The sequence below is a fragment of the Dama dama genome, unplaced genomic scaffold (genome assembly GCF_033118175.1).
Source record: "Dama dama isolate Ldn47 unplaced genomic scaffold, ASM3311817v1 ptg000184l, whole genome shotgun sequence".
Lineage (NCBI taxonomy): Eukaryota > Metazoa > Chordata > Mammalia > Artiodactyla > Cervidae > Dama > Dama dama.
Window position 1 is genome coordinate 49,295 of NW_026870984.1, and position 20,830 is coordinate 70,124.

General features: G+C 46.6%; 1 protein-coding gene across 1 annotated transcript; it reads left to right on the forward strand.

The window, feature by feature from the left end:
- Window positions 1-562: 562 nt before the first annotated feature.
- LOC133053722 (histone-lysine N-methyltransferase PRDM9-like) lies at window positions 563-20,500 on the forward strand. The gene is made up of 14 exons (XM_061138243.1): window positions 563-638; window positions 1,044-1,160; window positions 1,468-1,575; window positions 6,851-6,900; window positions 8,761-8,917; window positions 9,742-9,843; window positions 10,057-10,328; window positions 11,185-11,252; window positions 12,321-12,514; window positions 14,191-15,617; window positions 16,435-16,505; window positions 18,148-18,326; window positions 19,259-19,401; window positions 20,141-20,500. Exons 1-14 carry the CDS (start codon window positions 563-565, stop codon window positions 20,498-20,500), a joined length of 3,324 nt encoding a protein of 1,107 aa, XP_060994226.1.
- Window positions 20,501-20,830: the final 330 nt, after the last annotated feature.

Genomic DNA, 20,830 nt, shown 5'->3' on the forward strand with positions numbered 1-20,830 from the left:
CAAGTTCTCTCACCCTGCACATTCTACATCAGCCAAAAGATCCCAGGTCCCCTCTGCCTGAGGACCCCAGTTCCTTCAGCCCGTGGGACCCAGATCTCCTCAAGCCAATTGACCTGTTCCTTAGATATAGAATCCACGTTATGCCCAGATTTTTCTGAGTCCCCAGGCGGAGATCCTCAAAACCTTTCTTGGAGAAATAATTCCTCTCCTGCACTGGAACAGAGCCCTGATTTCAGCCTGACCCCAGTCCAGCACTTAGGGGCTTCCAGGTCTCCTCAGGAATCCCTGTGTCACCCACAGAAATCTCCCTCCCAGTGCCTTTCCTTGGAGGGGCTGAATTGTAGGGGATCCAAAGAAACCAAATCTAGTTCACATTAGGCTGGTCTGTCATAGCTAGTCAGGATCCCTCCATCCCACCAATACCCTCACCCCGACTTACCCCTCACCTTCCTTCCCTGGACACTCCACCCAAAGAAGACAAACCAGGCTCTGGACAGTGGTCTGGGCTATCTCAGCACCTTCTTCTTCCACAGGCACCTTGGCCTTGAGCACTCCAATGGCCATGAGGCCAAACAGGTCTCCAGAGGAGAGCACTGAGGGAGATGCCAAGAGAACAGAGTGGAAGCCCATGGTGAGAGGTGGAGGTGGCAAAGCTGGGCTCTAAGCCAGCTCTATAGGAAGGACATGGCGCTGGTCCCTGAAGCACCACAGACTGCTTGCCTGGGCAGCTGAGTGAACGTCTCTGTGACCGTACACAGGATGGGCATGCCTGGTCCTGTCTGAGATGGTGGGGAGGAGTGGGACAAAATAGGACACTAGATCCGTCAACTGCTTTGTGTCCAGAGAGAGTTAGGAAAATGCCCAGTGTTTGTTCAGTTAAGCAGGACACAGTCAGGAAGAAAGTCTTCATCTCTGTCTCACAGAGACCATCCAGTAGCTTCAGGCTACTCCCTGCACAAAAGGTGGAGGAGAAGGCCCAGCTCTAAGGTCTGACTTAGATTAGTAAATCACTGATGAAATCTATTATTTTCCTTAGGCCAAAGATGCTTTCAAAGACATCTCCGTATACTTCTCCAAGGAAGAATGGGAAGAGATGGGAGAATGGGAAAAAATCCGTTATAGGAATGTGAAAAGGAACTATGAAGTGCTGATTGCTATAGGTAACAGGAAGTGCTGGGTGCCTGTGAGCCTGGGAAACATGAAACAGGTCTTCACCCTCAGTGTTCACTTGGCCTGCTCTTAGGTGGCTTCATCTGCTCACAGTTCCCTTTTTTGTGGAGACTAAACTGCAGGAAATGTTTACAGTTCTGTACCAGAGGGAGGTTGACCCTGCAGTGCAGAGCTCACCTCTTGCCTTGTTCTAGATTCCCCCAGCCCATCCTACTGGTTTCCCTGACTTTGTGACACTTTCCATTGCTTCTGTGTTTTGTTCCTCCTTCTTAGGACAAATATTTTGCTTCTTTCCAGGTTTCAGAGCCACTCAACCAACTTTCATGCATCACCGCAGGCAGGTCATCAAACCCCAGGTAGATGACACTGAGGATTCTGATGAAGAATGGACACCAAGGCAGCAAGGTGAGGGGCCAGGAGGATTTAGAGGTGTCTTTCTGAAACCAGCCTGGGCTTAGGTCTCAACTACATCTCAGCCATTAGCAAAGAAAACATAATTTTCAGCATTCCAAAGTGGTTGTGGCTGAATATTGACATCAGCCTGAATGAAGATGAATGTATAAGTTTTCCAGTGTAATTCTCAAAAGTTTTATGTTTAAAATTTATAATTCTTTTTAAAAAGAATTATTTTTGCTAAACATTCTTAGTGAAAGGCAGTTAAAGAAACCTTAGAAATAAATTCACCAAAGAGATTTAATACTAATCTCATAATTGGTTATTGGATTAAATCTCTTAGAAGAGGAAATGATTAACATATTATGTCAAGATACATTATTTATGTATGTATATAAAACAACACATGATCTTGTTACCCTAAGGTGAAACTAATTCTTTGTTTTAATTCTGGGAAAGGGTTTGAGAGAACTATTTATTCTCCCTGATCTTTCCCACATTTCACTGACCAGAAACAGCATCAGGTAAATAAAATGAAGTACACTCATTGTAAAATAGAAGTGAGCAGCTCACTTCCTCTTCTAACTGCTCAGACAGTTTAGACGAGTTAATATTCTAGATTGGAGAAAACAGTTTAGATAGTTCTATGATTCTCCATCTATGAATTTCTGTTCTCCCAAATTTTTTAAAATTATTTATTTATTTTTGGCTGCACTGGGTCTTTGTTGCTGTGCACAGGCTTTCTCTGGTTGCGGTGAGTGGCTTCTCATTGCAGAGCACATGCAGGCTCAGTAGTTTGTGACACACAGGCTTAGTTGCCCCGCAGAAAGTGGAATCTTCCTGGACCAGCAATCGAACCTGTGTCCTCTGCATCGGCAGGCAGATTCTCATCCACTGTGCCACCAGGGAAGTCCCTCTGTTCCCTTAGGTTATTAAAACTAGTGAAAGGGACATGAAAACAAACATTTGGTTGTCTGCAAAGGTTTTTACATGAAGAGAGATTCTTCATAGGGAATATATATATGTCACGTTTCACCATACCTCTGCACATCTTAATTTACCTTCTTAACAATTTCTGAGTGTATGGTACACTCTTGCTAACTATGTACACATTAGTGTTAGTGGCCATAGTGTTCATCACTCCATCGTGTCCAAGTCTTTGCGTACCCATGGACTGTAGCCTGCCAGGCTCCTCTGCCCATGGGATTCTCCAGGCAAGAATACTGGAGTGGGTTGCCATTTCTTGCTCCAGGTGATCTTCCCAATCCAGGGATCAAAGCTGCGTCTGTTGCATCTCCTGCATTACAGGCAATTCTTTACCACTGAGCCACCGGGCATATATATACACATTGCTCTACAACAAATCTGTAGAACTTTTCCATCTTGCGTGACTGAAGCCCTAACCCACTGAGTAACAATTCTCCAATCCTTCCTCCTCATAGCCCTTGGCAACCACGATTATATTTTCTGTGTTCATGGATTTAGATTAATTTAGATACCTCATAGAAGTGGAATCAGGCAATATTTGTCTTTTTTGGATTGGTTCATTTCACTTAGCATATCATCAAGACTCATCCCTGATGTAGCATAGGACAGAATTCTTTTTTAAGGCTTAAAAACATTCCATTGTGTGCGTGTGTATATAACAGATATAAGATATATCTTATATATAATTTTTATCTGTTTATCCACCAAAGAGCATTTAGATTGCTTCCACATCTTGCCAACTGGGAATAATGCTGCAATGACCATAGATGTGCACACTATTTATTCAAGATCTTGCTTTCAATTTTTTATGGAAATATACTCTTGAGTTGGATTGCTAGACCATACAGCTGAGGAAACTCCATACTGTTTTCTATAAAGCTTGCAACATTTTACATTTCCAACAATAGTGTATAAGGGTTCCAATTTCTCCATATCCTTACCAAACTTGCTATTATCTTCTTATTCATATTGCTTATCAAAGAAGGTTTCAATTTGTATTTCCCTATTAATTAGTAATATTGATCATCTTTTCATATGTTTGTTGGCCATTTGTGTATCTTCTTTGGAGAAATGTCTATTGAATTCCTTTTTCCACTGTGTTAGTCAGCTCAGACTGCCATAGCAAAACAGATTGCATTCCTTAAACCACAGAAATTTGTTTTCTTACAATGCTGGAGCATGGAAGTTTGATATCAGACTGCCATCGTGGTCAATCAGGTTCTCTTCCTGACTTACAGGTAGGCTTCATATTGGTGTATGCTTATTAACCCCTTATCAGATACATATTTGACAAACATTTTCTACTGTCCTGTAGGTGGCCTTTTCAACTCTGTTCACTGTGTCGTTTGCGGCACAGAGGTTTTAAGATTAATGCAATCTCATTTGTCTATTTTTACTTTGTTACTAATACTTATGCGCTTGGTACCATATCTAAGAAATCATTGCTGATTCAGTGTCGTGAAGCTTCACCTTTGTTTTCCTCTAAGAGTCTTATCAAGTCTTGCATTTAGGTCTTTAATCCATCCTGAGTTGATTTTTCTTCATGATGTAAGATCTTCGTTATTTTGCATATGGATATTTTGTTTCCCCAGCACCATTCCTTATAGGGATTAAACTTTCCCCGTTGTCTTGACACTCTTGATGAAGATCATTAGACCATGTATACAGGAGTGTATTTCTGTTTATTTCTGGCTGTCTATTCTGTTCCACTGATTGGCATGTCTGTCTTTATGCCAACGGGCTTCCTCAGTGGCTCAGCAGGTGAAGAACCTGCCTTCAATGCAGGAGACACAGAAGATGCAGGTTCAATCCATGTGTTAAGAATATCCCCTGGAGAAGGAAATGGCAACCCCATCCAGTATTCTTGCCTGTGAAATCCCCTGGACAGAGGAGCCTGGTGGGCTACAGTCCAAAAGGTCACAAAGAGTCAAGACGACTCAGTGACTAAGCACACACTTTATGCCAAAACTACACTCTCCTGGTTCCTGTACCTTTGTAATATGTTCTGAAATCAGAGACCTCCAGCTTTGCTGTTGTTTCTAAGATTGTTTTGCCTATTTGGGGTCCCCTGAGATTTGGTATTAACTGTAGGATGGATTTTCTGTATCAGAAAAAAATTCCATTGGGATTTTAATTGGAATTGCATTGAATCTTTAAATTGCTTTGGGTAGTAGGAACAGCTTAATAATATTAAGTCTCCAAATCCATAAACATGAGATGCCTTTCTATTTACTTATGTCAGATTCCTTTCAGCAATACTTTGTAGTTTTCAATGTATAAGTCTTTCATCTCCTTAAGTTTACTCCCAATTATTTCATTCTTTTTGATGCTATTATAAATAAGATTATTGGGACTTCTCTGCAGGTCCAGAGGCTAAGACTCCACACTCCCAATGCAGAAAAATTGGGTTCAGTCCCTGGTCAGGGAACTAGATCCCACATGCTGCAACAAAGACCTGGCACAAATAAATAAATAAAAATAAATTATTTTTAATTTAAATTTAGATCTTGACTATAGCTTTAAAAAAATAAAAAATAATTAGGATTGTTTTATTATTTTCCTTTTTGGAATGGTCATTGTTAATGAATGGAAAGATATTTGAATGCTGATTTTGTACCGTGCAACTTTCTGTACAGGTTTTTTTATGTGTGGGTGGAATTTTAAAGATTTTTCAATCAAAAAATGGGCCAAAGAACTAAACAGACATTTCTCCAAAGAAGACATACAGATGGCTAACAAACACATGAAAAGATGCTCAACATCACTCATTATTAGAGAAATGCAAATCAAAACCACAATGAGGTACCATTACACGCCAGTCAGGATGGCTGCTATCCAAAAGTCTACAAGCAATAAATGCTGGAGAGGGTGTGGAGAAAAGGGAACCCTCTTACACTGTTGGTGGGAATGCAAACTAGTACAGCCGCTATGGAAAACAGTGTGGAGATTTCTTAAAAAACTGGACATAGAACTGCCATATGACCCAGCAATCCCACTTCTGGGCATACAAACTGAGGAAACCAGATCTGAAAGAGACACGTGCACCCCAATGTTCATCGCAGCACTGTTTATAATAGCCAGGACATGGAAGCAACCTAGATGCCCATCAGCAGGTGAATGGGTAAGAAAGCTGTGGTACATATACACCATGGAATATTACTCAGCCATTAAAAAGAATTCATTTGAACCAGTCCTAATGAGATGGATGAAGCTGGAGCCCCTTATACAGAGTGAAGTAAGCCAGAAAGATAAAGAACATTACAGCATACTGACACATGTATATGGAATTTAGAAAGGTGATAACGATAACCCTATATGCAGAACAGAAAAAGAGACACAGAAATACAGAACAGACTTTTGAACTTTGTGGGAGAATGTGAGGGTGGGATATTTCAAAAGAACAGCATGTATACTATCTATGGTGAAACAGATCACCAGCCCAGGTGGGATGCACGAGACAAGTGCTCCGGCCTGGTGCACTGGGAAGACCCAGAGGAATCGGGTGGAGAGGGAGGTGGGAGGGGGGATCGGGATTGGGAATACATGTAAATCCATGGCTGATTCATATCAATGTATGACAAAACCCACTGGAAAAAAATAATAATAATAAAAAAAAAATCACTTGGAAAAAAAATAAATAAAATAAGCAAACACTATTACCTTGATAAATATATTCTTTAAAATAATAAATTAGTGATAATTCTTAAAATAAAATTTAACTCTACCAATAAAAAAAAAATAAATAAAGATTTTTCTGTACATAAAGTCATGTCTTCTGTGAACAGACATAATTTTACTTCTTTCTTTCCAAATGGAAGCCTTTTGTTTCCTTTTCTAACCTAATGCCCTGGCTAGGACTTCTAACATTATGGTGAATAGAAGTGTTGAGAATGGGCACCCTTGCCTCTTTATGGATCTTAGAGAAGTTTTCAGCTTTTCACCGATGACTATGATGTTAGAGGTAGACTTTTCATATATGACATTTATTATATTGAAGTCACTTCCTTCTGTTTCTACTTTGTTGAGTACCTTTGTCATGAAAGGCTAGTAAATTTATTAGATACTTTATGGACATCAGATGAGGCACAGATGAAGTTTCATATTTCTTTTTAATTCTAAGAAATTATGTAATGCTCCCAGTGGAAGCATAGGAGTTGATGATACAGAAATCATTTCCAGTTCCTCCTTTGATAATCCTTGTCCTTGTCACTCTCTGGCTCAGAATTATGTGTCCTTAATTAGAATGCCCAGAGTTTGGAAATATTTACCAACCAAAACACTGATTCTCATCATTTTTTAGGTATACCTTCTTCGATGGCCTTCAGAGTGGAGCACAGTAAACACCAGAAGGTGAGTATTTCCCAAATCCTGTTGCAAAAATATCCTCCTCATGGATCCAGTCACAGGTGAGAATAGGAGAAAACACAGAGATCCTGGAGACGGCCGCCTTCCTGTCCTGGATCTTTAGCACACTGTCTGATATCATCACCACCTTTATAGTTAGTAAGAACAACAACCATAGTATCCTGTTCTATTGTTACATTATTTTCACAATATTTCAGACTTTAAGCATTTTATGTGAATAAACTTACTTAAACCTTAAAACAATCCTACAGTACCTATAAGTAGGTATATAACTATCACCATTATAGATCACAAAACTGAAGTAAAAAAAAAATGATTGACTATATCCCCGAGATCACAGTATCACTGGTAGTGCAGTCTAATCGAAAGCACTTTTTCTAAACTCCTTACAAAATGATTAAAGCTTCCATAGTTTTATGAAGTTTATTCATACATCTTTATATCATTCATCTGAGAGATGTTTTCAACCTCAGTTCTTTTGTGCTATGCTAGGGAGGGATATGCTAAGACATCTGATTAAGAGAAGCTTAAGGACATGTTGGGCAGTTTTTAGAGCAGATGGCCCAGAAGCTTAAGGACGTGCTGGGCAATTTGTAGAGTGGATGGTCCAGGATTAAGAAGCTTAAGGACATGCTGGGCAGTGTGTAAAGTGAACAGTCCAGGATGAAGAAGGCGACAGGATCCCTACCTCAGAGCCTCCCACTCCAATAAGAGGAAGCAACTCGCAACCCTGACAAGCCTCAGGTTTATGACTGAAAAGCAACGAATAAGAAATTAGCTGAAGGACTTCACATAGATTACCCACTTTTGAATAGAAACCCATCATCTGGGCATCATTTCAAATGCTCATTCTTGCAGGAGGGAGTAACAGCTCCTTCCTCTGAGCTCTAATTCGGCAACTCTCCTGTTTGGAATCATGTGTTTAGCCTAACCCTGTGTTGTGAGCTTTGAGAGCCTAGCCCATACCCATTAATTCTCAAAAGTCCAGGCCCAGCTCAAAGCCCCTGAGGGACCCCTGAATGTTTTGTGAATGAGTGACTCCACATTTAAACATTCATCTAGGAGTAGGAAGGTCAAATAGTGCTGAAGATAGTATCTGTGAGCTAGACTTCAAATATACATGCAGTTGAAGGGATAAATTGATGGCAGGGATGTACACTCACATTCATACTATATTAAATAGCTCACACAACAATTTGTTGAAATGTTATTAAATTTCATGTCCACTGTAACATTTAGAATTAGCATGTATACCAATTTATGGATCAGGAAACTCAGGAGAACCAGCTACTCATACAGCCTTGTTCTAGCAGAATTGATGAGACCAGCTACTTTAATTCCAAACATTGTCTCTAAGAGGACATGGCAACCTGCAACTTTCATCTCATTTTCTTTATTGTCTAAATGTGTGTCGGCCGATTTTTTATTGTCTAAATGTGTTCTGTCTTTTCTCTTCTCAATCTCACTGCTTTGTCACCTTATTTTCCAGATGTGTTTTGTCCCCTCTGTAATTTTCCATACTTCCTCATCCATCAAAGGACCACTAATTAACAGAAAACCCCCTGGATTTCTCTATGAGCCCTACCCTCTTCTTTCCCTGACCTCCAGCTATTATCCCTGCCTTGCTCTCACTTTTATGCAGAAAGTTGCAGGGAAAGAACCTTAAGATATGAATTCTAGTTTTGATTTATTACCCACTTAGGTCCTTATTTTACACTCCAGTGTTCAGACCACACCTCCACCAGGTATTTTGAAGAATTGTCAAAGTATTAACTAAAGTAATGCATGTGAAAACACTTCATAAAGTCCTAAAGAAATGCATGTTGTCTTTTACTCACATGGAAGAGAATGTCCAGGGCACCATTAAGTAAGGAATCTAGTTTGAAGGAATTGCCGGGAGCAGCAAAATTGCTGAAGACAAGTGGCTCCAAGCAGGCTCAGAAACCAGTGCCCCATCACAGAAAAGCAAGGACCCCTGGACAGCACCCCAGACAAAACGTCGGTAAGACAAATTTTGGGGAGTTCCTCTAATTAGTTCCTCTAATCCCTGTAGAAAAACTAATAAGCATGGTCTAGGTGTGTGGCATGGACTTTGGGTAGGCGGAGGTTTAAGCTGGACTGATCTGAGACATGAAGTTAGCACTGGGGCCTTGGGAAAATCTTATACATTTTCTGAGGTCCTGATTGCTATCTGTAAAGTGAAGATAAGGAAACATAATTCATACAGTGCTTGAAAGCCTTACATTAAATGTAAAAGTCTGACACCTACAAGTAGTTCAATAAATCCAACTGTGATAAGAGGAACCATGCTTTGTTAGTGTTTATGCCCAGACTTCTGCTCAATGCCTTACTTGTCATGTGCCCTTAACATATATTTTCTGAGTAGATGTGTCAGTGAACTATTTCCTAAGTAAGAAGGTTGTGAAGTTAAACCTACTAACAGGAAGTGCAGGAAGCTATCACTGAACTGGGCATCTGTGGTCAGTGTGGAGCCTCAGTCTCCTGAACCAGTAGTTAAAGGGAAACGAAAAAAAGTATAGAGAAGGGACTTCCTGGGACTTAAGTGGTTAAGACTCCACGCTTCCACCACAGGAGGAGTGGGTTCCATTCCTAGTCTGGGAACTAACATCCCACAAGCCATGCAGTGTGCCAAGAAATAAATAATGTAACATGAAAATTACAAAAGTAAAAGTTTGAAAAATACATGTAAGAAAGTTTTAACAAAGAGTATAGATGGACAGGTAGGAGATCTCACACTTTTTGATAAAACAGGGACTAATTCTCCAGACCCCATCAGCCTTGCTTAGCTTCTGTTCTCCATCTTAGAACTCAGAAGAAAGGAGACTGGAGTGAAGAGGTACAGTCTACAAGAAAGAAAGGGCCACATGTACCAAGAGGTCATCGAGCCCCAGGATGACGACTACCTCTGTGAGTGAACCCGCTGGCCCACTCACGGAGAAGGGGCTACGAGGTCTTGGTCCACTAACCTCACCTCACCATTTGGTCCCCCAGCCATCCCCTTCCTCTATGACTTGGGGTGCAGGATCAAGGCCAAATGCCATGAATGCCCCAGTTCTTTCTGAAGGTCGTTACGACCAGCAACTTCACTATACCTCCTCTCATCCCTGTTCTCACCTCCAGATTGTGAGGAGTGTCAGAACTTCTTCATCGACAGCTGTGCTGCCCATGGGCCCCCAACCTTTGTAAAGGACTGTGCAGTGGAAAAGGGGCATGCCAATCGCTCAGCCCTCACTCTGCCCCCTGGGTTAAGCATCAGACTGTCGGGCATCCCTGACGCTGGGCTTGGAGTCTGGAACGGGGCATCCGATCTGCCGCTGGGCCTGCATTTTGGCCCCTATGAGGGCCAGATCACTGACGATGAAGAGGCCGCCAACAGTGGATACGCCTGGCTGGTGAGAAGCACCCGTTTCCCTGTCCTCTGGCCTCTAATCGCTTCTATGTGGTGGGGGGGTACTTCATGTCTACATGCAAGGACGCAGATGGTGATAACATGGTCAGCAATGACACAGTCAGCCCTGTGTACTGTGTGCCCTGGGCGTGAACACAGGACTTCCATCTAAAGGTCAGAGGAGAGGTGGGACCACAGTGTACAGACACTCAGGACCTCTATCTAAAGATCAGAGGAGAGGTGGGAACACAGTGTACAGATACTCAGGACCTCTATCCAAAGGTCAGAGGAGAGGTGGGACCACAGTGTACAGATACTCAGGACCTCTATCCAAAGGTCAGAGGAGAGGTGGGACACAGTGTACAGACACTCAGGACCTCTATCTAAAGGTCAGAGGAGAGGTGGGAAAACCTTGGTACACACTCACAGGACCTCTATCTAAAGGTCAGAGGAGAGGTAGGAACACAGTGTACAGACACTCAGGACCTCTATCTAAAGGTCAGAGGAGAGGTGGGAACACAGTGTACACACACAGAGGACTTCCATCTAAAGTTCAGAGGAGAGGTGGGAGCACAGTGTACAGACACACAGGACCTCTATCTAAAGGTCAGAGGAGAGGTGGGAACACTGTGGTACAGGCACACAGAAGTGACTCCTCCCTTGCGGAGCCCTTGCCTTCAATGAACCAAGAGACTCAGACTTGGAATGATGAGTAAGGAGCTTGCCGTGTGGTCTGACTGGCAGTTGAATCTATGCAGGCTGAAAAGCACCAATGACTACAGAGGGAAATAGCTCTTCTCTTGCTTCCTACCAATAAAAAAGAAAAGAGGAAAGCTTGTAAGTCTTTTTCTGACACTCAGATCACCAAACGGAGAAACTGCTACAAGTATGTGGATGGAAAGGACATGTCTTGGGCCAACTGGATGAGGTGAGTGCAGTGAGTCTGCAGTGTGTAGACGTTGATACTCCCTCAATCCCATGCCCCTTTCCTTCTCAAACCAGCTCCCTCAACAGCTTTCACATCTTCTTTCCTCTTTTCCCTCCATATCATGCTCTTTCATTTCAAAAGACACTAGAAAGAAGGAAATAAAAATATGGCATGTGCCATCAAGATAGAAGTCTACATGCTGAACAAAACTGGTGAACTTGAAAACAACTTGGAGTCTAGATTCACCAGGGACACTTTAACTCACTTAATGGACACTTACCAGGCACTTTATGTTTCAGTTTAGACAGTGAACTTCGTTACTGAAGCAGATCACACAACCCATGTCCTTTTGGAGAACATACTGCAAACAGACATTAGCCTATTGATTTTAGGAACAGTAACCTTATTTTTTCTATCTTTGAGTAACTACACAGCGCCAGGATAACCTAATACAGGAGACCTTGACTCCACGTGGGCAACAACCTCCTCAGGCTTGGTTCCAGTGAGAAGTGGGCCCTGAGACCTCAGAAGGAATGGAGAGCAGGATGGCCCTGAGCAGGGCCGTTCTCTGAGGGCCTCTCCTTTCATCAGGGCAGGCAGACAGTGAACAAATTATTACTGTTCCGTGTCTCAAGCTATATCAGAGCTCTCTCTAATTTTCTGTGGGAGGGGGTAGGCAAGCAAATAGGACACTGGATACACGTGGGGAGATGGGAGAAAGCCTCAGGAGAGAAGGCAGGCTGGGGTGAGTGCTGAGGGCTGCGTGCTAGCCAAGGAGCACCAAGTCCTGTGGATGAAAGAGAACTTAATTCAGAGTTTAGAGGAGCTGGAGGTCACCAGCCTCACGGACAGTCCAGGTGGAGATGAGTCTGGAACTGCGCTCTGGAAAATGGCTAATTAGGTAAGGAGAGAAAAGCATGGGAATTCACATGGCCTGGTCGAAGGTGTGAACAGAAGGTCCACATGAGGGGCAGCCTCAGAGGCAGAAGGCAAGGAGGTGGGCATGGTTGGAGAGTGGAGGGCACTCATCACCTGAGGTTTCTTTCCCTTTCCCGGCCTCGACCCCAGGTATGTGAACTGTGCCCGGGACAACGAGGAGCAGAACCTGGTGGCCTTCCAGTATCACGGGCAGATCTTCTACCGAACCTGCCAGGTGATCAGACCGGGCTGTGAGCTGCTGGTCTGGTACAGGGACGAGTATGGCCAGGACCTTGGCATCAAGTGGAACAGCAGGGGGAAGAGTGAGCTTGCAACTGGGAGAGGTGAGTGTCACCCCTCTTCCAGTACCCCACCCCATCCTGGGAGCCTCCATGGTCCAATTTCGAAGCAGAGTACAATCCAGTCCAAAGTCAGTTGAGTTGCAATTAAAATGCCTCAGAATTTGATTCTTTTCATATGATTGTTAGGAAAAATTTTTATATTAAAAATGTTAGTTCTAATTTTTAATATTTCATGCAAAATAATATGTAACATCACCTTCTGCTGAAAGGCTTAGAGCAAAAAGCGACTTTTGTACCACCTACCACTTCTCTGCCCTTTACTGTTTCTTCCTCATTTCCTCCCATTTCTAACTGACACATGTACAGTGATGTGCATTCAGTTACTGTTCCAGTTTATTGTCATGTGAGCTCATGCTCTGTGCCAGACGGGGCTCCACGCACCGAAACAGACAGGACCACTGCCCTGGGGCAGCAGAGGCTTCATACCAAACAGGGGCTGGTGCTCTGAGGAAAACCAGCGCAGGGAACGTGCCTCGGGTCAGCGTGAGCAGAGGGTGGGGTGTGGTGCGGGATGGTGCGGCAGGGTCTCTGCAGAGATAACACCTGCGGGGAAGGATTCCAGGCAGGGGAGCAGCCAGTGCCACAGCCCCGGGGTCGGGAAGAGAGGCCATGCCAGGGGTCGCGGGAGGAAGCACAGAGGGAGAGTAAGGAGGCTGGATGGGACACGGAAGCCTCAGGGCCTGTGTCCACATGCAGGCCCCAGGGGTCTTCCTGGATGACACAGAACAACCGTGAGGCTTTCAGCTGCAAGCAGCATGTTCTGTTCTGTGACGATGCTTTGGTTCATTTTTGGGAAGAGACAGCAGTGGGGAGTCCCTTCAGGGGTCAGTTCATTGCCAGACATGAGGGGAGAGTGGGCTGGCTAAAGATGTTGGGAGTGAGGGTGTGAAGAGTCTGGCTGGAGATGTATTTTTAAACAGGGCTTCCTAGTGCATGTTAAATGGACTAAGCCTGAATGAAATAAATCATGTATGAACACTGATGAGGCTTTAGAAAGGACATGCCTTTATTTTCTGATTTATGGGAAACTGAGAGAGGAGCAATTTGTGAACCAATTGGGGCAGCAGGAGCCAGAGACCTGTAGTCAGTGGGACCTGGGCCGCTCGGTCTCATCCAGTCTCAAACCCACTTCCTGCAGAGATTGGCACAAAGGCTGCTCTTTGAACAAGGAGTCACAAAGTCAGCTTTACTCACACCTGCTCTAACCACCCCCCTGTGCTGCCTCCCATATGCAGAAAACTCTAGGCCAGGCGCCCCTAACTTAATAGACCCTTTCCCCTCACAGGGAGCCATTTAGGAGAATCCATTTAAGTCATCAACTCTTATCTCTCAGTAGGGTAAAACACCTGTGGCCACTGTGATGTGACTTTTCCGATAATTACATGCAGGGAAAGTCCATGCAGATCCATCTCTATCAGGAGAGATACTGCCTCTGATGCTGCTAGAAGGTCCCTATCTGGGTGATATGTAGAAAAGGCCCTTGACAGCAGCTTCCTGGATTTCTGTAGATGTAGAGAATAAGAGTGGAATGGAAAAGTGGACCATAAAGACACACTCGATGGGAGACAAATCCTGCCCTGTCAACACTTAGATGATTAGTGGGGCAGGCCTGACCATGGCAAACCAGCTACCTGACCAAAAGCTTCCTCTCTCAGCAGAACCAAAGCCCAAGAGCCACCCATGTGCCTCCTGCTCTCTGGCCTTCTCCAGTCAGAAATTCCTCAGCCCACACTTCCAACGCAGTCACCCCTCTCAGACCCTCCTGAGACCATCTGAAAGAGACCTCCTCCAACCAGAGGATCCCTGCCCAGGCAATCAAAATCAGCGATATTCCAATCCACACAGCCCGAGTGACAAACCTGAGGGTCAGGAGGCCAAGGACAGGCCCCAACAATTGCTGAAAAGCATAAGGCTGAAGAGGATTTCAAGGGCCTCTTCCTACTCACCCAGAGGACAAATGGGGGGTTCTGGGGTGCATGAGAGAATGAAAGACGAGCCCAGCACAAGCCAGAAACTGAATCCAGAGGACACAGGCACATTGCTCACAGGGGCAGGGGTCTCAGGGATTATAAGAGTCACGTACAAAGAGTGTGGGCAAGGCTCTAAGGACAGGCCAAGTCTCACCACACACGAGAGGACACACACAGGGGAGAAGCCCTATGTTTGTGGGGAGTGTGGGCGAAGCTTCCATCATGGGTCAGTCCTCATCAGACACCAGAGGACACACACAGGGGAGAAGCCCTATGTTTGCGGGGAGTGTGGGCAAAGCTTCCATCATGGGTCAAATTTCATCACACACCAGAGGACACACACAGGGGAGAAGCCTTATGTTTGTGGGGAGTGTGGGCGAAGCTTCAGTAAGAACTTCAACCTCATCACACACCAGAGGACACACACAGGGGAGAAGCCTTATGTTTGTGGGGAGTGTGGGCGAAGTTTCAGTCAGAAGTCAGATTTCATCACACACCAGAGGACACACACAGGGGAGAAGCCGTATGTTTGTGGGGGATGTGGGCAAAGCTTCAGTCAGAAGTCAGATTTCATCAGACACCAGAGGACACACACAGGGGAGAAGCCCTATGTTTGTGGGGAGGGTGGGCAAAGCTTCAGTCAGAAGTCAGCCTTCATCATACACCAGAGGACACACACAGGGGAGAAGCCCTATGTTTGTGGGGAGTGTGGGCGAAGCTTCCGTCAGAAGTCAGCCCTCATCATACACCAGAGGACACACACAGGGGAGAAGCCCTATGTTTGTGGGGAGTGTGGGCGAAGCTTCAGTGATAAGTCAAATCTCATCTCACACCAGAGGACACACACAGGGGAGAAGCCCTACGTTTGCACGGAGTGTGGGCGAAGCTTCATTCAGAAATCCGTCCTCATAAGACACCAGAGGACACACACAGGGGAGAAGCCCTATGTTTGCAGGGAGTGTGGGCGAAGCTTCAGTCGGAAATCCATCCTCATCAGACACCAGAGGACGCACACAGGGGAGAAGACCTACGTTTGCAGGGAGTGTGGGCAAAGCTTCAGTCAGAAGTCCCTCCTCATCACACACCAGAGGACACACACAGGGGAGAAGCCCTATGTTTGCGGGAGTGTGAGTGAGTCATGACCAACAAACCACATTTTAGCCACAAGAGGATTACTGCAGCCACCCCATGCCTCAGCTCTAAGGGGGCCTCAGAGGAGGTCTGTGACCCGTTACTGTCCCTAAGAGTATGAGGAGAGACTTCCCAGGTGGTCCACGGGTCAAGACTCCAATGCAGAGACCCACGTTCAATACCTGATTGGGGAACTAGCTCCCACATGCTGCAACTAAGACACAGCACAGCCGAATAAATAAATATATAATAAATATTTTAAAGAAAGAGTGTGATAAGCACACACTTACTTGTTAAATAGACCTTCCACTTTCATGACAGGACAGGAGGTAGATAAACAGCAGAGGGTTTCTTAAGTGTTCTGAAGATGTTCGTGCCAATTGCCTTCATGGGTTTTGTACTCCTCTTCTAATAAATTTTGTCTCCAAACAAATCTGAAGCCCAGACTATGCACCCATTCCACCCTTATTACTGACAGCAGTGGGGTCCAGTGGTAGATGAACCCTTCAGAAGGCATAATTCTGGAGCCAACTCAGTTAGGTCACTGGATAGTCAGTTCCTGAGTCCAGGGAGAGGAATCTAGGGTTTGAGACAGACTCACTGGGGAAAGGGATTCCCCAGCCTCCTGGGAAGTGTGGCTTCTCCTTATAGACCTTGACTGTCCTTTGGCCTCTCCTGGTGGCCCTCTGGTTCCCTCTGACTTCTGTAGCCTCAAAGGTGAAGGCCACGTGCACGTGTGTGTGTGTGTGTGCGTGCACGCCTGGCTCAGCATGGGCTATCTGGTCTCTGCCGCTCCCTCAGGGTCATCACAGCATCTGGACTCCAGATTCGACCACAGAGGTCCAGTTCTCAGCCCTGCCCTCAGCAGCTGCGTGAGCTGGGGCAAGACGCTCAAGCTCTCTGTGTCTCTATTCTCATCTGTGATACGGGGTGGGAGCACCAGCATTTTGGTGTGATGCATAAGCACAGGCGGAATCTGGCAGAGGCTGGCTGAGAACGCAAGCCCCACCATTGCTGTCCTTTGTGTTTTTTTCTTCAATCTTTTTTCATTTTTTAATAGAAGGATAATTGCTTTACAGAAATTGGTTTCTGCATGTCCTCCGGCCCCCACACCTTTCAGGTCTTCAGAGCTAGATGAGGAAGGGGCTGTTTAGGCACTGGGCTGCCCTGATGAGGGGGTGTGAGATCAGGGGTGCTAAGGGAGGGCGACCTCCTTTCCCACCCGAGCCGTTCCTGCTGAGTTGGGCAGCCCCACGGCCCCTCCACAGACAGGAAGTGCCCACAGTCATCACCCCTGCCGAGAACAGAGCCTGGAGCCGTGTTTGCAGGAAATCCCCATTCGGCCCCAATCCCACCCCCACACGGAGGGTCCTTGAAGCCCACACCACGGCTTCTCTATGCATGGGCCTGGTACTTGTGCCCGTGCACTCTGGTCAACGCTGTCACGACCTTGAAATTGTTAACCATGGAATAGTTCGTCCTTACACTTCCCTTTCATGAGTGAAGTCTGATGGGCCCCAGGGTGCGCTGAGAGCAGAGGAGATGCTCACACAGCACAGGTCCCGGGGTGACCAGGCTGCACGAGGGGACAAGGTGGACAAAAAGCCCCCCCACCCTGGGTGAGTGAGGGTGGTGACCGCCCCAGGAAGCCACGCTTGCTCAGACCCGGGAACCGAGCTCCGACACAGAGTGGGGGCAATGGGGTTCTTAAGGTCAACCACACCCTCCCCTCTGTGAATGACCTCTGCCCTGGCATGATCCTTCAAGAAGGGGTTCAGGAGGGTGAAGTCCGCCCGGCCACCAGAAGACACCAAGGGGAGAGTGGGCCATGGGGAGGGGGGCGGAGTATGCAAACTCCAGGACTTGGGCAATGGCCCTCAGTTCCCTTCATGTGCCAGGCTTGTGAAGCGTCTCTACATGAATCGTGTCAGTAATAACCACCCACTATTATTTTCCTGTTTCTGTCATGCTTTCTTAAAGGAACGTGTTTGTCTGTAGCTTGGTTTCCCTACAGGAAGGGAAGCCACGTAATTTCCCCATCTTCTGTGGCTTCAGGCCAGGGCCACGGGAGGGAGAGTTAGGAGTGGTGCAGGCAGAGGGGCTTCAGCTGAAAAACGGTGGGGACCCAGAAACCTGCAGGGGCTTCTCACCTGTACCTCCCACCAGAGCTGGGCCTGGAATCCCCTGGAAGGCTGAGCAGGTCAAAGCTTCTCCCTCCCCTCCCCTCAAAAAGCTGACTCCTGGGGCCAGCCCACAACACCCCCAAATCCCCCATCACCCACAGCCCCACACAGGCCCTCCCTCACAGAAGTGGGATGACCTGGATGGTGGCACAGATGGTATGTGACCCCAGAGCTGGGGGTCTCAGTTGACCTTGAGCAAGGAGGCTGGTGCTTTATACAGCCTCCCAGCCCAGGGAGCTGCCAGCAGCCACAAGCCATGATCTGAAGTGGAGCTGGGAGATGGGGAGTGGCGATGCAAGCTGTCTGAGGTCCCATCCTGTCCCCACGACAGCGGTCAGGCCCCACCTGACACTGGGACTGCCCTGCACGGGCACACAAGACACCAGCAGTCATGGGATGGACAGCCAGTTGCCTCTGCTGCATGCTCCACCCTGACCACAGCGGCCCCACGGCTGTACCAGCCCCGCCTGTGCGCAGCTCTGCTTGACTGCCAGGGCTTGGGGACCCTGGGTTAGTCGGTGAGGGCAGAGCTCCAGAGGCCAAGCCTGTCTTCAGCTGCCAGGCCCACCCTGGTCACCAGACTCATGAGCCCAACTGGTGTCTGAAGCCTTTGGGAGAATGACGCCACAGACCCTGACCTCAGAGCTCAGACTCCTGAAAACTTACTAAACAGATTATTTTTAGTCTTTTTTTTGAAGTGGGATGTTGGCAGGAAGGGGGAAGGGGAATGACTTCCTTCGTGGTGCTGTGGTTAAGAATCCACGTGCCAATGCAGGAGACACAGGTTCAATTCCTGATCTGGGAAGACCCCACGTGCTGTGGAGCAACTAAGTCCATTCACAACTACTGCAGCCCAAGAGCCTAGAGCCCGTGCTTCCCAACCAGGGCAGCCACCACAGGGAGAAGTTCAGCACAGAAATGAGAGAGTAGTCCCCACGCCCTACAACCAGAGAAAAGCCCACACATCAGCGAGGACCCAGCACAGCCAAAAATAAATAAATAATCTTTTTTAAAGTAGGAGGTTGCAGCATTCCCTGCTGGTCCAGAGGCTAAGACTCTGAGCTCCCAACACAGGGGGCCACGTTCAATCCCTGGTCAGGGCACTAGATCCCACATGCTGCAACTGAAGGCCCTGCTTGCCACAGCTAAGACCCAGAGCAGCCGATTAAATGAATACTTAAAGATAGGAGTCTGTTCATCTGTCATCAAGAGAAAACTGCAACATTTTAGAGAAAGAAAAAAAAAAAAACACAAAGATCTTATTTTGCAAGTTCTCATGGCTGATTACAAAAATTTTCTCATAATATTCAGCTGTTTAAAAAAAAGAAATTTAGAAAATACAGAAACTAAAATCCACCCATAAATGTGTAGGGAACACCAATTACTGCAGCATCTGACCACCACACACAGTAATACATGTGCATCTTTTTCTTCTACAAAAGCTTTCAGCCTCTACCGCGCTCCCCACCAGCCTCTGCTCTGCTCACCAAGAAGACTGTGCTTTGGCCTCATGACCAAATTTCTGTTTGAACTCAGGGAGGAGGAGGAGCAGGGCTGTGTGGCTGGGGGCATCTTCTGGCCCTCAGTGAGGAGAGAAGCACGAGTGCTCTGCCTCTGGGTCCAGTAACTGCAGGGGCCTCAGGGAAGCCTCCTGGGAAGAAGCCTCTAAAATGCTTTCCCTGCAGTCTCCACAGTTACAGCACGTCCCACGTCTCAGGATTCGGCTGTGAGTTAACAAATCCTCTCTTGTTGGACGGAAAAGTGTTTCCACAGAGAATCTGCCCAGATCTTGGCCTAGTTTGGTTCTTTTGGGCGTGAAGTGTTTCCACAGAGGATATCTCTGGATCTCAGCCTCTGTTGGTACAGATTGAATAGACAGTACATTCAGGGCTCAGGGAAGTTAGTTCTCAAGCTCCCTGGGTTTAGGGCTACAGCGCTTCCTCACCTCCACCCCTTCCACGGTCATGGAGCCTTCTCTTCCAGAAGAAGGTGTTTGGCAACATCAGCCACAAAGACACATACTAAAGAGGAGAAAGGCCACGGCAGGCAGGGCTGGGTGTTCCTGGGTGAGCAGAGGGGCCTTGGACACTCCATGCTGGACCCCTGCCCCATCGGCTTCTCCTCCTTCTTGCTGAGCATGCAGCTTTCACCTGCTGTGTGCCTGCCAGTGATGGGCTCCCAAGGCACAAAGCTGGGGTTGGTGATGGGGGAGCTGGATGCCAGGGAGCCCGAGACCCTGCAGCAGGTCAGTGCACTGTGGACGAGGGCCGGCCTCACTGAATGGTTAAGCCCTGTGCATTCAGGACAACCTCTCTGGACCCCAGGTGGAGGTGCTGCTGCCCCCAGTGCCCACCTGGGTCTCAGGAGGTGGAAGAGAGACCGGGTTGTCCTTCCCATCTCCTGCCCAGAGAATGACAAAGGCCCGTTCCCAAAAGTGGGAGCAGGGTGGGCAGAGTGAGTCTTGGGTCTCACAGGGTCCCTGTGAAGAAGGGTTTACTGCTGCCTGGATCCCTCTTGGCTGGTTCTCTTTCTGTGTTGTCTTCACATCAAATCACAAGGACGAGGCAGTCCAGGTGCCCACAGCATCACTCGTCCAGGTGCTGACAACCCTCCTTATTTATTATGGACAGGGAGACAGGGTGGCTGGTGTGACGCTCCCCTGGACCAGAGAAGAGACCCCCTAGGCTGTGTCTCTTCTACTCCTGAGACACAGGTGGGCACTGGGGGCAGAGCACCTCCACCTGGGGTCTGGAGAGTGTCCTGAATGGACAGGGCCTAACTGTCCAGTGTGGCTTCAGGGGGTATGGGCAAGAGGGGTACTAACTCCTTTTTAAATATTTCAGACAACCACTCACTTCCTTTTGGTTTTTGGTTTCAGATCTTTTTTATATGATCCATTTTCAGAGTCTTTATTGAATTTTTTACAATATTGCTTCCATTTTATGTTTTGATTTTTTGATTGCAAGGCATGTGGGATTATTACCAAGTCCAAGCTCACTCTGCTTTCCTCACAA

Bases quoted from the DNA above. Each gene is read 5' to 3' on its own strand.
- LOC133053722 (XM_061138243.1), top strand. From the start codon at position 563: ATGAGGCCAAACAGGTCTCCAGAGGAGAGCACTGAGGGAGATGCCAAG. The intron at 6,901-8,760 runs GTGAGTATTTCC...CTCACATGGAAG, and splicing joins AGCACAGTAAACACCAGAAG to AGAATGTCCAGGGCACCATT. The intron at 12,515-14,190 runs GTGAGTGTCACC...CTCTCTCAGCAG, and splicing joins TGAGCTTGCAACTGGGAGAG to AACCAAAGCCCAAGAGCCAC.